Raw genomic sequence first — 15,171 nt, 5'->3', positions numbered from 1 at the left:
ACTTACATAATGAAGGAAAGTGAGAAGGATAGCAGGAACGAAGATGGTTTTCTCTCTTGGGCATACGTGCCATATTTCTAGACTGAGAGGATGTAAAATACCAGGAAGACAAAGAGTTTCTGTTAATCATCATATGGATTTTGCAGGGTACCACTGAAATCGAAATTCGAAAGAAACCTGGTGGGTCTCTCTTGGTCTCGATGGATCAGGTGAACGCATCCTATGGAAGAAAGGACCGAACCAACAGTGTGATGACCGGGTTGACAAATACCCTTGTTGAGGGTAGGTATGGTTTGCAGGCGTGCCGGTGGTATTTTTCAGTAGGTATGGATTGCCCTCTCGTGGTGTGCTGTAGGAAGACAGAGGACCCATCCACCTGGCAGTTAGAGGATAGTTCCTCACGCCACATCTGCCCTGAGTTCCTTGTGCCGGAGCTGTGCTGGCTGTCCCTCTGCGTGGCCGGAGGTGTGGCTGGTCACGAAATACGGGTACGGACACACGTGTCTGCTCAGTTTGCCCCAGAGAATGCCAAATAGTAACATTAAACTTCATGAGGCGGCTTTGTAGTGGTTTAGGGGATTAGGGTGGTAGCTGGGTGAGGGGTGTAGGGTGGGGAGGACGGGCTCAGGTCAGGGCCCATCTGTTGGGCAAGTGCAGCAGAGCAGAGATCGTTTTTGAGCCTTGGGTAGCTGACAGACGTGCGTACCCTTCAGATATACAGGATTTAGCTATCCCTGCTTTCGGGTGGTACATATTCATGCATTGGTTTTGCATAAACCTGCTTCTTTTGAGTTGTTACTGATACAGAAGCATTTATTAGGCTTTATTCTACTTGGTTTTGCATCTGATTTATATAGATACAGAGATGAAGACAACAAAAAGTTGTTATTTTACAATAATGAATCTGCAATGTGGAGATTATAGGACTAAGACAATGTCTGATACAGGTGTTCTGTCTTCTGCCACCTCCCAAGGCCTGGAGAGACCCTCCTTTGCTCACAGTCCGTGGGAGAAGAAGATTTGAGCTACACTAAGAGCTGAAATCTGACAGCTGTCAAAAGAGAAAGGGACTTCTGCATGACGGAAATTCTGAAATGGACAGCACACAGAGATGAGATTTCCAAATATGTTATGCGGGAGCCAGCAAGAATTTATGAACAGCAGCCATATGAGGTTGATGATCTCAAATTCCTGCTGTCTCCTGCAATAAAATCGTATGAAAACTAAATATACTTAGAAACAGAGCAGGGTTCTGCTGCTGCTTCCCTCCTGCGCAAACGCCTACAGGCTACAGTGCTACGGTCCTCTTTTTTAACTTTAGAAATTCCAAGGCAACTAAATACTAAGCAACCAGAGAACCAATGAGGAAGAGAGCGCAGTGGTCCTTTCCCTACCCATAAAAAACCAAAATTTCAGCATGAACAGCTGTATAGCCTGAACAGAACCATTGCAAGGCAAAGAATAGAGGGGGGGAAATTCCTGATTTTTATTTTTCCCCCCTTAAGCACTTAAAATAAGCCAGTGTAAAAAAAAAATGGACACAGCATCATGTTTGGTTTCTGTAAATGGATGTGGTTAGTCTTAATGAGGTTATTCCTTTGCAGCATTATGTCATATATTTCCTCTTTTAGACCGTGTCTGCATTCGGCACAGAACTCATTTAAGTTATTTAAAAACTGGCACCAAAGACAGTTTAGAATCTGTAACTTTGATTTAAACCGGTTTACCTCGATCGGTTCCGAGTTAAATATATCCCTTCATTTAAAATAATTTGGATTGAACGATAAGATCCACGCGGGGCTGCTGCACAGGTTTAGAACTGCACTTCCCAGTAACCTCGTGCAGGTGTGATGTAGCTCTTGCGTAGAGACGAAGGAGAAGTCAGTGAAGCTCAGTACGAAGTCTTGACCTGACTCTTCTTCATCTGCATGATCGGCCACGGTTGTAAGGTTCACGGCTTAGTAACTCTTTGTCTTAAGCTATTGCCAAGCATCCTGGAGTTCTTTCGGTTTAATGTTGTATGTACACACAGCAAAATACATCATTGGCCCAAGAATATTGAACTGTTGTGCGAGCAGGGAGACACAAGAGGGGTTTGTGACAAAGATCAGGCAGCATTTTAGCCGTGCTGAGTGTCAGACAGACCCAGCAGCCGTAGAGGTGAAGACTGAACTCTGTTGCTGTTTTGTTTTGTAACTGTAGAGCTGGAGGAGTCCCAGAGGAAGTGTCCCCCTTGCTGGTACAAATTTGCCAACACGTTCTTGATCTGGGAATGCCACCCGTACTGGATGAAGCTGAAGGAGATAGTGAACTTAATTGTCATGGATCCTTTTGTTGATTTGGCCATCACCATCTGTATTGTGCTGAACACTTTGTTCATGGCAATGGAGCACCATCCTATGACCCCAGAGTTTGAACATGTGCTCTCCGTAGGAAATCTGGTAAGATAGTGTTGGTAAATATTCCTTACAATCTGCTCCAACTGGGATACGTTGCTTGTTAATGTAGACTCAGACTGACAGAACTGCTCTTCCAAACACTAGAAGATGCTGAGCAGCATGAGCTTGCCCTCACCGCAGTCAGCGGCCACTCAGAGATGTTTACTAAGGGTGCACCTCTCTCGTCAGAGTTTGTTACTACTTGAAACTCCATCTGTTAATTCCTGGTGTGGCTGAGGACGTCAAGGATATTTGTGCTGCATCAGGGGAGAAAAGGCTCTGGCAGACACACACATGGCATTGCACAGACTTTGTGTTTGAATCGTTGTGACAAATTGCATTGTTTGATATTTAGCCTGAAGATCAAAAAATGAACAAAAGCGAATCTTTGCCTGTTCTTTGTCTGTCTCTCTCCTCACCAATCCAGGTTTTCACTGGAATTTTCACAGCAGAAATGTTCCTGAAGCTCATCGCCATGGATCCCTACTATTATTTCCAAGAAGGCTGGAACATCTTTGATGGATTTATTGTCTCCCTCAGCTTAATGGAACTGAGTCTAGCAGATGTGGAAGGACTTTCTGTGCTGCGATCTTTCCGATTGGTATTCCATATTCCAGTTCTTTTTGAATGTTACTGTCTTGGAGCTGCTAGAAAGCTTTTTACATACGCAAAGGCAAACCCCACTTTTTTCTGGTTTTGGGGAGAACAGAGATGGAGCAGTGTCATTTTTGTGATCTCTTCTTACTTCACAACTGCTGGTTATGAGATCTGAGCAACAGCTCGTTGCATTTAGGCAGTGAAGGATGACTTGGGAGGTATCTTGGTGTGGAGTACTTAATATGGATGGAGACGGACCGTGTTAGAATGTGCCTCTTATTTCATGTGGTCAAATTTGGTAGGTTATATGTTACAGCATGATAGAAGTGCTGAATACCTACAGCCTTCTCATGCTGTCAGTGGTTGAGCTTTTGAAAATTAAATTATGAAAACCTCAAGGTTAGGTTTTTGGGCGCAGAGATCCACAACGGAGATTGGATTTTGCAGGGAACTCAGTACTCAGAAGCTCCCACTTATAGCCAACTTCAGAAAGTCTGTCTCCAAATGTGATTTTCTGGAAATCAAACTTTGTGTGTTCTGGATATGCCAGGAAAACAAGTCCTTTTTTCCAGGGGAAGATGAGAAGCATTCAGGAGAGAAAAAGTAGATTTTTTTTTACACACACCCTTCAAATAAGTCTCCTGACTTCCCTAATGTTGCAAAGTTTGCAAAGCAAGGTAGGAGCTCCCTTTGTAAAGGGAGATCACCATGTGGGGAATACCTAAGTACAAAACACAGGAGGTGAAATTCAAAGAGAACTTAAGCTTATGTTTATATAAAATACAAAATGGTTACTGGCAGGAAGTTCTGCCTGATTTTCCTCTTTGTTTAAGATGAAATTAAATTAAGTGTCATTTTTCTGTTTTGTTTTGGCTTTGGTTTTGGTTTTGGTTTTTTTTGTAGCTGAGAGTCTTCAAACTGGCCAAGTCCTGGCCCACTCTGAACATGCTGATAAAAATCATCGGTAACTCAGTGGGTGCTTTGGGGAACTTGACCTTGGTGCTAGCCATCATCGTGTTCATCTTTGCTGTGGTGGGCATGCAGCTCTTCGGCAAAAGCTACAAGGAGTGCGTCTGCAAGATCAATCCGGACTGTGAGCTACCCCGCTGGCACATGAATGATTTCTTCCACTCCTTCCTTATTGTCTTCCGTGTGTTGTGTGGGGAATGGATTGAGACCATGTGGGATTGTATGGAAGTAGCAGGACAGGCCATGTGCTTGATTGTCTTCATGATGGTCATGGTCATCGGAAATTTAGTGGTCAGTAAATGGTTACTGATGGTCTTTACTGGTTGCCTCTGGGTGGGGTAGAACATGGGGAGACCACAGGACTAGGGAATAATGACTTTGTGAGTCTCTTGGGGCCATTCATGGCCTTTGATATACAAACAGTCTTTGGTACACAGACTTTGGTAACACAATATTAAGGATGGGTTTTGATTGATAAGGACCTCAAACAGTTGCCCACGAATAAAGCACCCAAGCACTTTGCCACAAAAGCTGGAGGAACAAAACCCTCGGTCAAAGGGGACAGACCCACACCTTGCTTGAGGGGGGTAAAAGAAACTTAAAAGAAGCAAAACCTGGCTTTTCAAATGCCAGGAAAGGAAATAATTTGGTGCAGAGGGGAAGGTCCTGAAGTGTTAAGATCAGGTTGGAAGTTTCTTCCAAAATCTGCCCACTAGCTCAATCATGAGGTATAGTTGTGTGCAAGAATTGGCTGGTGAAGTTGCACGGCCTGTTGTGTGGGAGGTTAGACTAGATCATGATATTTCCTTCGGGTCTTAAATTTTGTGAAGAAAAGTCTATGGAGGAAAATGTAAGCAAGAGTGACGTAGTGTAAACACTTGCGTATCTCAAAAGCAGTGTTGTGAGCTCTCTCTGAGAGGACTTGTCTCACCAAGGGATTTTGACAAAATAAGTCTTGGGGACTATCACTAGATGCGGGCAAGGAAATATTGCTGGGAGTGACCGCTCAAAATGCCTAGATTTGGCCCATTTCCTTTGAGCCAGAGGTGGGACTAAACCAGCAGCGCTGAATTTAAATCCCTTGGATGGCTGCTGCCTAAATCCCCCCCTCTGACACCTGCAGTCTGGATCCTGCGAGGGGCTCTATGTCGGGGACCCTTGAACCTTCACCGAACCCCCGTGACCCAGCGGAGGTGTGTGCTGCACAGGGCTCCCCCGTTCATGGAACGCGTTGCAGGATCAGTGTCTGCTTCCTTGACTCCGGGGTACCTCGACAGGTCTGTGGGACACCAGAGCTGGTTCTCAGTGTGGTGTTTGGAGACTCGGCTCTGCGGCCCCTGTGAACATCAGCCGGGCTCGGGTGGCTAAATAGTCATGTTCAGCTTTGGAAATATAACCCTTGTGTGTCGGCTCTGCCAAGCGTGACCTCTTCTCCTTCAGGTGCTGAACCTGTTCTTGGCCTTGCTACTGAGCTCCTTCAGCGCAGACAACTTAGCAGCAACAGATGATGACGGGGAGATGAACAACCTGCAGATTTCTGTTATTCGCATCAAGAAAGGCATTGCCTGGACCAAGGCAAAAGTGCGTGAGTTCATGCAGGCTCATTTCAAGCAGAGAGAGGCAGATGAGGTCAAACCCTTGGACGAATTGTATGACAGGAAGGTGAACTGCATCGCTAACCATACAGGGGCTGATATCAACAGGGACATTGATTATCAGAAGAATGGCAATGGCACGACGAGTGGAATTGGGAGCAGTGTGGAGAAGTACATAATAGATGAAGATCACATGTCCTTCATCAACAACCCCAATCTCACTGTCCGGGTACCTATTGCTGTAGGTGAATCGGATTTTGAAAATCTCAACACAGAAGATTTCAGCAGTGATACAGATCCTGATGGCAGCAAAGAGGTAGGGTGAAATGCTAAAAATTCCTTCTAGTCATTTGACCCTTCTGTGAGGGCCTGGAAGCATCTTGGGAGGGAGAACTAGATAGTTCCCACACAAAAGTTCTCATTATATTATATATGTTGTCTTTGCACTCAAGACAGAGGTTTCTTGTGCTAGTTGCGCTATGGAGAGCCACAAATACTTATAAATATATATAATATATAATAGTATAAATAATGCTGTCTGTTCTGTTAACATGAGATGTAAGCTGAGTCAGGATTTGAATGAGGTGAAGTGAGGAAACAACTTTCATTACTGTAAATCTGGTGAACAAATTGCTGAAGTCATTGTGAAGTTTGATGTTTGTTGGGAACTAATTCTAGAATGGCTTGGGTTTTATTTTGTGTTCAAGAAACTTGATGATACCAGCTCCTCTGAAGGTAGCACCATTGATATAAAGCCTGAAGTGGAAGAAGTCCCTGTGGAGGCACCAGAGGAGTATCTGGACCCAGATGCATGCTTCACAGAAGGTAAGCTGTGACTATGAGTGTAGAAAGAAGCCTCCGAGCTGTTGCTGGGACCTGTCTACTGTAAGCTTAGCTTAAGTTTAGGTCTCAGTCTGGATCAGGGCTGGCTCTCAGCTTATTTTGAGACCCTCTTTGGACCCTGCATCACAGATGAACTACTTTAGAAGAATTTGCAAGGTGAAGACCCCAGAGATGTGGTTGCCATTGCAAGGATGTGGATGACCCCTAGGTAGGGCAAGTTGATCGTTTGTACAATTGATGCCTTGAGTACTTAAAAGCAGAAGAATCTGTCTTCTGGTCGAGTTTTTTTTCCCTTCTGTCACTGGCCTCAATGTCTTTCAGCAACGGATCCATTACAGGTATTCCCATGGCAAAGATATTTTAAATGGTTCAAGGTTATTTTGTCAGCAAGTTTTCCATTCCTCTTCTGTCAAGTGCATGGATACCTCACCAAATATAACGAGCTTAATCTGTTCACAAATTGATGTTAATTCAGGTGCTCAGATACAGAAATGGCAAAAGTAATCATAAAATCCTCAAGAAAGCAAGAGTTTTGACTGCAACTCAGCATGTTTAATATTGTTGGTATCAAAACTGCTTCTAGACAATGACAATTTTATATTCTTACATTACCTCATCTGTTACCTAAAAAAATCTGGGCTCATACGCCTTTGTGTACTATCTCCATTCCAGGTTGTATGCAGCGCTGTAAATGTTGTCAGGTCAATATTGAGGAAGGGCTGGGGAAGTCCTGGTGGACCTTGAGGAAGACTTGTTTTCTGATTGTGGAACATAACTGGTTTGAGACTTTCATCATCTTTATGATCCTACTGAGCAGTGGTGCTCTGGTGAGTAAAATGCAGACATACGTGTAGCTCGGTCACGTTAAGCTAGGGGACGTTTCGCTGGGAAAGCTGTATATAGGAAATTTGGCAAAAACGAGAGCTGTGATGATTCTTGGAAAACAACACAGCTCCATTGTGGTGGGTACTGTGCAAAAGCCTTTATTAATGATTTTTGTTTAGCTTAAATTAAGAATGAAGACTAAAAACCTGCAAATCCGGGTTCTGATCACAGCTTGACTAGAAACGTGAGGATTTTGGACAAAGCCAGCCTGTATCTATGTCTCATTTTCACATTACCGAACAAGAACAATTATATTTGCCTTTCTTCACTTTCCCATCTTTGCAGACCTTCTTCACCTTGTGGCGTTACGTGGACGCAAATAATCACTATATTCATTTCTTTTCACACAGTACACTGAGCATTTAGTAGACAGGGTTATACAACAAACAACTTCAAGCATGCGTTACGAGTTTTAGGGTGGAAGTCCTCAGCAATTCGTGTCCCACAGCAGTAGCCTGGTTTTCTTTTCACGCACAGCTCTCATAGTAATTAACAGTCTAATTGCCGATGAACTCGGCCCTTTTGGATGTGCTGAGCTGCAGAAGAACCTGCCTCTGTGTTACTCTAGTGATACCAGTTGCTGAACATTTGGATATAAAGGCTTGTACTCAGATCCCCAAAAGATAGAGAAGTTCTTGTGTTATTTATTCATTCAGGACTTTCCTTTTTTTTCTTTGTTTTTTTTTTTGTTGATGTTGTTTGTTTGTTTGGTGTTGCAACTACTAGAGCAGATAGGGTGCGCTGTATAAGAAATGTAATTCCACTGCTCATCTCTTTGAATAAACTTCTGGATAACAACATTGAACTACGGAATAAATCCGACATAATGATACGAGTACCTGATTATTTCCCAGGCTTTTGAGGATATTTACATAGAACAGAGAAAAACCATCCGGACCATTCTGGAGTACGCGGACAAGGTCTTCACTTACATTTTCATCCTGGAGATGTTGCTGAAATGGTGTGCTTACGGATTCGTCAAGTTCTTCACTAACGCCTGGTGCTGGCTGGATTTCCTCATTGTGGCTGTATGTATCCTCTCCTCCTTATTTCTGGTTGGAAACAAAATGTTAGTTAGAAGAATTCTGGGGTAATGTTTTCTCCCGAGGAGCGTCCTAACCGAATCATATATTTAACGAGGATTCAATCCCGAATTTCTGTAAGTTTCCAAACCAAGGATAAAACCCTTGAGCCCTTTGAGTGTTGCTAGCGTTTCCTATGCAACTGTGGAATTTCTGCCCCGCAGGTCCTACTGAGCCTGCAGAGACAAAGGAGGGTTTGCCAGTCCTGGGCTCCTTTGCTCCACTGAAAATACTGTTTCTAGGAGAGCTGCCTGCATGTTGAGCTACTGGAAGGTGTTAACAGTGGGAGAACTTGTGCAGACATGGTATTCCTTGGTGACACCCTCTTTCTGTAATCATTTGCTTGCGTTATTAACGACAGGGGGGATGACGAGGCAGGCAAAGTCTTCCCATCCTACCAGCTAACGAGGTCTGTTGTTCTGAACGTTGGGAGCGTACCTCTGTGAAAATCTGAGTGCTTTGAAAGCTTATTATGCAAAATGAAGTTCAACATCATCCTCCTTCTGTTAAAAAGATCTAATGCCCAGGAGAGAAAAAGCAGGAGTGTATCCAACAGCAAAGACGGCTTGCTGATAAGAGATCGTAGCATGAGTAAGGGAAACGGTCGGTCTGGACAGCTCAGCACATGTTCGTCCTGGAATTCCCCTGCAGAACATCCCGGTAGGGAGAATAAATTTGAGGATTCAGACAAGACAGACAATAGAGAGAAGCTTTAGCAGCAAATTTGGCTCTGAAGCACAGCAAGGCCGTTTAAAATAAATGGAATTTATGCTGTCAAAAGTGGCAGGAAATTATGGAATTCAATAAGACTTGAAGTCCAAAGAACTGCAAAAAAAGGAACTCTAGAATCCCGAGTGCTTGGATTCTTTTAAAACGCTTCATCACATCCAGTTGTGAAACAGTGTCCTTAGTGCGTGCCCCAAGAGCAAGTATAAAAAAAAAAAAAATAAAGATTTCCAAGCTTCTCATTTGGAACATTTTGAATATGATTCAGTTATGCCAAGTTGCTGTTCAGTGACATTATCACACTGGAAATATTTCTGAGTAGGTGGAGGAACTATGCTTGGAATTCAGGGGCAGAAGTGACTCAAGATGTCTACGTTTCCTGTGGAAAACTGAATTTTTTATTTTATTTTTTTTTAAAGTCCTCTCTGATCCCCTTCACACCTTTCCTTTCAACACACATCTTGAAGAAGTAACTCTTCTTGTCTGAAAATAACCCTGTATCTCTTTCACTGCCTTAAGATGAAGTCCAAGTGCTAACATGGAAGCTAATAGGAGATACTATCTCTTCTTCTCTGCTGCTCTGAGGAGAGTGTTTCAGCAAATTCAATTCTTTGGGGCCCTGTATTAAAAAGGTGACCAGCAGCTGAGCACAAAAATAGCATTCCCAGTCCTTGTGCCTCATGTTGTGAGTTGAATTCCAGCTGTTGGGAACGAAGTGCAGTTTAATTAACAGATGTGGTACAAGTTTCATTTTCTTCCCGAGTATCTGGCTGCTGGCGGAGTAAAGATAAGGAACTTCCCAGTCAGGTAACACATTTGCAGGATTGAACAAGTGCACTGAATTCCCAGTGCTTTAGGAGAAATTTCTCTTTTCAGCTGGTGTCGTAGACAGGAGAGTTGCACGTTTTTGTCTACAAAAAAATCTGAAATGTGAATTTGAGATGCCAGAATATTACTCGACCAAATCTCAGCTATGCATCGTGTCCTGTATCTGTTAAATCACGGGTTTTTTTAAACAAGTTTTCTAATGTGACGTAGATGGGGTTCCAGTGAAGTCAGGATGGCAGCCGTAACTAATAGAGAATAAGCCTTTGCCTCATAACGACGCTCTTGAATGTTATTTTTCAGGTTTGATAGCATTGTCAAATAACCCTCCTGCTCTGATTCCCAAAGCTTGCTGGGTGTATTTGTGAAGACAAAGCCTTTTTCTGGGTAATAATGAAGGCTTCTGCTTTTCAGTCAATCTGGAATTCCTTTTGTCTGACATCGGTGCCTGCTGTGTCTTCTGTCGGAGTGTCCCGAGAGAATAACACTGAAAAGACCCCATGAAAGCTAAACCAGCCTTTAGTCGTTTTATTGCCGTTGTGTTAGTGTCCTACTCGGGAGCGAGGCGTTATCCCAGGGGGAAGAAGCTCTAAAAGTGAGGATTCAGTGAAGCCTATACCCTGTATTATATTTAGGGGGAAAGCGCTGTATTTCTCTGTATATGGACCTTATAGCCCCTACGCCCAGAATCGCATCCGTATTTTGAAATCTGGGAGCAGGGCTTTAACGGACCGGTGTTGCTGTGGGCTTGGTCCCATCCTGAGTAGGCTGATTTTGCTTCACAAAGGCTTTGTTGTAAACCTTTGGGACACCCCTGGCGTGTTTTTAATCAGTGTAATTTTAAAATCAGAAAAGTCACGTGGAAAAACCAGAGAGCCGTGTTGCCGTATACTGTGGCCACTTGTTTTTGGGCAGATATGAGGACAGAAAAAATGTGAAGCACATGCACAAGCAGTAAAATAAGATGAAATCTCTAAGTTTTCCTGCGTGTTCATGCATTTGAAATCTGGTCCTGAAATTTCCCCAGAATGTGTGTTGAATAAGAATCGTCCTCATAGTTAATTTCACATTATTATCTTAATATCCCTTTTTTAAAGAACGATAAATAGCAAGTGCTCTATTCTGAGAATTGAGCCAAAACCCCCACCTGTTATAGCAGGAGGTCTCATGTTTTTCCATTATTTGTTACTGTATATTGATGTCTTTTTTTTTTTTCCTCTTAAAAAAGGTTGACATATCTGTTTCTTATCTGTGTCTGTAATGTGATACTAGCCAAAAATGGAAGATAGTGGGATGCTGAAATGGTGTCTGTAGATACTATTTACATACGGCCAAGTCAGGTCTTGATCTAATCTAAAGAGTTTTCCGTTGGCTCGCGTGGGGAACGGACTCCTGCCCTAAACGCACGTGCCAGGTCAAAAAGTAGATGGCCCCAGCTTCTGGTAACACAGGGCTTAATCCTGTGGGGCCCTGAGCTGCCCTCAGTACCGCTGCTTAAGGATATTTGGTAATTCACAAGTGTAGCCCCTGAATCTGATTCCAGGCTGCTAAAGAAAATAGGTTTAGTGTTGAAAAATGGATATAAGAAACCTGTCCCCAGCTGTGACGTAGTTTGGGTGTACGAGCCCGAGCAAGCAAGCTATCGCTCTGCACCTCAGTTTGCCCATCTGTAAAATGGGCTTACCCATCCTCATCCTCCCTCAGCAGTACTCACAAATGTCGCTGCAACGCCAAGCAGGCAAAAAAAAAAAAAAAATGCGCATGACAGTAGCTCGGTGTTACAAGCAGAGGAAACAAGCCGTCCTTGGGTTTTCAGGCAGTACAAGTTGGAATCGGCTGCCTCAGCACCGCGTGTGACGGAGTCAGTTTTGACGTTTTTTCAGAATGATTTTGGCAGAAGCCAAACTCAGGCACACGTCCCGTCCCTGCAAGCCGTGGCCACGGATGAAGCGCCACCGCTCAGCCCGAGCACGGTGGCTTGCTATGCAAGTTGAGCGCAGTTTGTGCAGTGTGTGTATTTATCTGTATTCTTTCTCATAGGTACCTTTAAAATTTGTCTGGCTTAAATTTAATGGGAGCCGCTGGGATCCTGCAGACAGTAAAGGGCGAGGGTAAGGTTTTTGTCATCGTTTGGGCTCTTCCTTCCGACAGACCCCTTCTCCGTCTGTGTGTCTCTGCCTCTCTCTCACTTATCTTTCCCCTATGTTCTTTTCTTATGCCTTTCTCAACCGCATTATTTCCTTCCAGGTCGTTTCAGTCAAATGAAGTAGGCAGCTGGTGTCATGTCTTCGGTATTTACTATGGGGCCGCCCAGGCTGGCAGTCTGGGCTGGGCAATCAGTGCTAGGGGATTCATTCTAACAGTCTGGAACCTTTTTTTTTTTTTTTTCTTTTTTCTTTTTCTTTTTTCTTTTTCTTTTTTTTTCTTTCTTTTTTTCTTTCTTTTTCTTTTTTTCTATTTTCTGTGTAGGTCTCTTTAGTCAGCCTTATAGCTAATGCCCTGGGCTACTCGGAACTAGGTGCCATAAAGTCCCTTAGGACACTAAGAGCTTTGAGGCCTTTAAGAGCGTTGTCCCGATTTGAGGGGATGAGGGTAAGATGCCATTAGCAGCTGATCCTTCTGCATGCCTGTGGAGCGGTTTTTTTTAAGCATGCTAGAACTGATCAAAACTGGTGGAAAAAAAATTCCAAACAGAATCATGATGCAGCTGCTGACTCGATCACCTCTACCGTGGATGTCCCCTCACCCTGCCCACCGCTGCACCCTCCCCTCTTAAGAAAGGGAGATGCATTAAGCTGCCTCATTACATTAATTACCGGCCCAAACCACATGCCATTTGTAGACGATGTTAACACTTGGCTGTTCTCATTTAGCCTGGCTTTTACCTCTAGCATCTGAGGGGGCTTCTCAGCTGTAACTTTTTTTATCTAGGGAGAATCACCAGGTGCAAAGAAGCAGAATTTGAACCACCTCAGTGTCTCCAGCCCCTCTAGGTGTTGGCTGCTGGTGGAATTGGATTGACAGACTCTGTCGGAGGGGTTTTTAAAAATGCGATCTGCCTGCAAGGGGGTACAAGGCTGCTTCCTTTCTTGGATCACTCAGGCCTTCAGGAAGGGACTGGCGGGGAGCTCAGCTGTTTGAAAAAAAGGCTTTGGTTTAATTCCTCTTGTTGCACCTTGTTGTTCTCGGTCCAGTCTGGTGGTGACTGGAAGCCTTGTCTGATAGTGAAGCTTTTCCTTTCCACTCCCTCCCTTTTACCATGCTTTATGGTCCCCTGTCCTGTCACTGTGGAACTAGCAACAAAGCACAAGCAAAGCATTGAACTTAACAAGCTTTCCTCAAATTGTTAGACAGCACCCCTGTCTCAGGGATTGGAAATTATTGCAGTGTCTCGCTACTTTGCCACTAGTATTCTGAATTTTCCTGCTTTTTTTCCCCCATTTGGGACTGAAATAGTCTTATAAGAACATCCAAAAAAAAAAAAAAAAGTTGTGTGTTTCTGTTAAGTAAAGGGTACGTTGCAGTAATGGGTTTCCCAGTTGCTCTTAGAACAATAACGTAGGTCATCTGTGCAAAATCCCAGTTAGCTCACAATTAGAGACATTACGAGAGATAAAATTACGTATTTTTTTTAAAAAAAGGGAAGGGAATAGCAGTCGCAGTTTTACTTCAGGGTCTGACTGGGGCGATTCCACCTGGATCCTTCCAATCTCCTTTGAATTCGCTGTAGTGTAACCGAGCACAGGATGCAGCGCGAGAGAGGCAATGACCTCATCAGGAATCCTCAAATTCCAGAGGAAGTGATCGAAGTAAACGATACCGTAACAAATCCAAAGAGGGTTGTTCCTTCCCTACTACGTTACCCTGCTGCTATTTCTTTGTGTCGGCCTAATTCTAAACTTTATTCTATAACACAGGCACAAAGGATGAAAACTTTTCCATCGGCACAAAGCCGGAGCTTTGGCTGGGCTGGGTTCAGGTCCCGCCTAAGAGTGTGATCGCAAAGGAAAAGACCTAGCACTAAACCTGTAGATACTAAAAACCGGTTTTAAGCCGTACTGGAGAGAAGCTGTGATTTCTAATGCACAATCAGGGAATCCTCAGGCTTAAAGTGGGGTGCTTTCACCACAGCAAAATTGATAGTTAGGACTGCAGCCCAGTTAATTACCTAACCCCAATTATTTTTCCTTTCTTTTGACTTGATGACAAGTGCTGCTGCCCCATAGAACCAGAACAATTCTTCCGAGCCAGAGAACAGAGATTTGAAATGCCTTTGCAAAGGAAACCGAAAATGTAGTTCTTTGCTTTTCTCTACTCCATAGTAATCTGCATTTTCAAGAGCTTGCTCTGCTCTTAAATTATCCAGGAAGTTTGACAGTAATGCTATGAAACGTGCATGCATTTTTGTCAGTCTGCACACAAAAGCCATGTTCCTTCTCTCAGATCTTTTTGTATAAATTTAACGTGCTGCAAGTGACCATATTTCAGGAGGATCTGACAATTTTTTTGCTTCCCGCGACAAACTGGAATAAACCGGCGTATTGATAGCTGAAGGTTCCTAAACCGAGAAGGCGAGCTGCTGTTGTGTTGGCGTTCAGCAGCAGAGCAGCCGGTTTGGATGAGGGGAGAACGAAAGCAAAGGCGTTCCGTATGGAGCCTGTCTGGAGGGCCTGACCTAATCCATGCCTTTAGACCTCACTGGGTACACAGTGATGAATTCATGACGTCATTTAACAGTTGCTGTAATGCTACTTATTGTCTAGATCACTGCGGTCTACAATTTTCCTTCATGCCCACGACGGTGGAGGACAGGCGCTTGCTGCAGAGCTTATCGTGCGCGTGGTGGTTGCGTCCAGCCAAGAGACGTTGTAGGAGGAGAGGGGACGCTTGGCGGTGGCCAGGAGCAGTTGTGGCTCCGGTGCTGCGGCTTGAGGACTCCCGAGTCCCCCCCCTCCGTGCGTTGAGAAGTCTTTCAAAACTGAGGCGAAGGGGTAAAACCAGTTTAGATTCTGTTCATCTATTAAAGGAATCTAAATTAGGAGGTCATAATAAAAGATTTAATATCCTGCTGACCTAACTCTATTAAAAGCCTGATAGCTTACATTTTGTCATGTGCTGGCCAGGGATGCTTAGGGACACGGTGCTCCCAAACTCTGGAAGGCTAAAATTAGGAGATGGTGGAAGATACGAGCTCTGACAAAACCCGTTATC

At 43.9% G+C, this 15,171-nt stretch overlaps 1 protein-coding gene across 5 annotated transcripts in view; it reads left to right on the top strand.

The window, feature by feature from the left end:
• Positions 1-15,171, top strand: part of SCN8A (sodium voltage-gated channel alpha subunit 8) — a 63,686-nt gene that overhangs the window by 41,602 nt on the left and 6,913 nt on the right. For all 5 annotated transcript variants that reach the window (XM_075737809.1, XM_075737808.1, XM_075737812.1 and 2 more), the window contains 9 exons: positions 147-282; positions 2,203-2,441; positions 2,866-3,039; positions 3,939-4,295; positions 5,445-5,915; positions 6,307-6,424; positions 7,115-7,269; positions 8,182-8,355; positions 12,430-12,552. In XM_075737809.1, coding sequence (XP_075593924.1) covers positions 147-282; positions 2,203-2,441; positions 2,866-3,039; positions 3,939-4,295; positions 5,445-5,915; positions 6,307-6,424; positions 7,115-7,269; positions 8,182-8,355; positions 12,430-12,552 — 1,947 coding nt within the window. The remainder of the gene's footprint in view (positions 1-146; positions 283-2,202; positions 2,442-2,865; positions 3,040-3,938; positions 4,296-5,444; positions 5,916-6,306; positions 6,425-7,114; positions 7,270-8,181; positions 8,356-12,429; positions 12,553-15,171) is intronic.

This window comes from Balearica regulorum, chromosome 29 (genome assembly GCF_011004875.1).
Source record: "Balearica regulorum gibbericeps isolate bBalReg1 chromosome 29, bBalReg1.pri, whole genome shotgun sequence".
In the NCBI taxonomy this organism is placed as follows: Eukaryota; Metazoa; Chordata; class Aves; order Gruiformes; family Gruidae; genus Balearica; species Balearica regulorum.
This window is presented reverse-complemented; position numbering and strand designations above follow the sequence as displayed.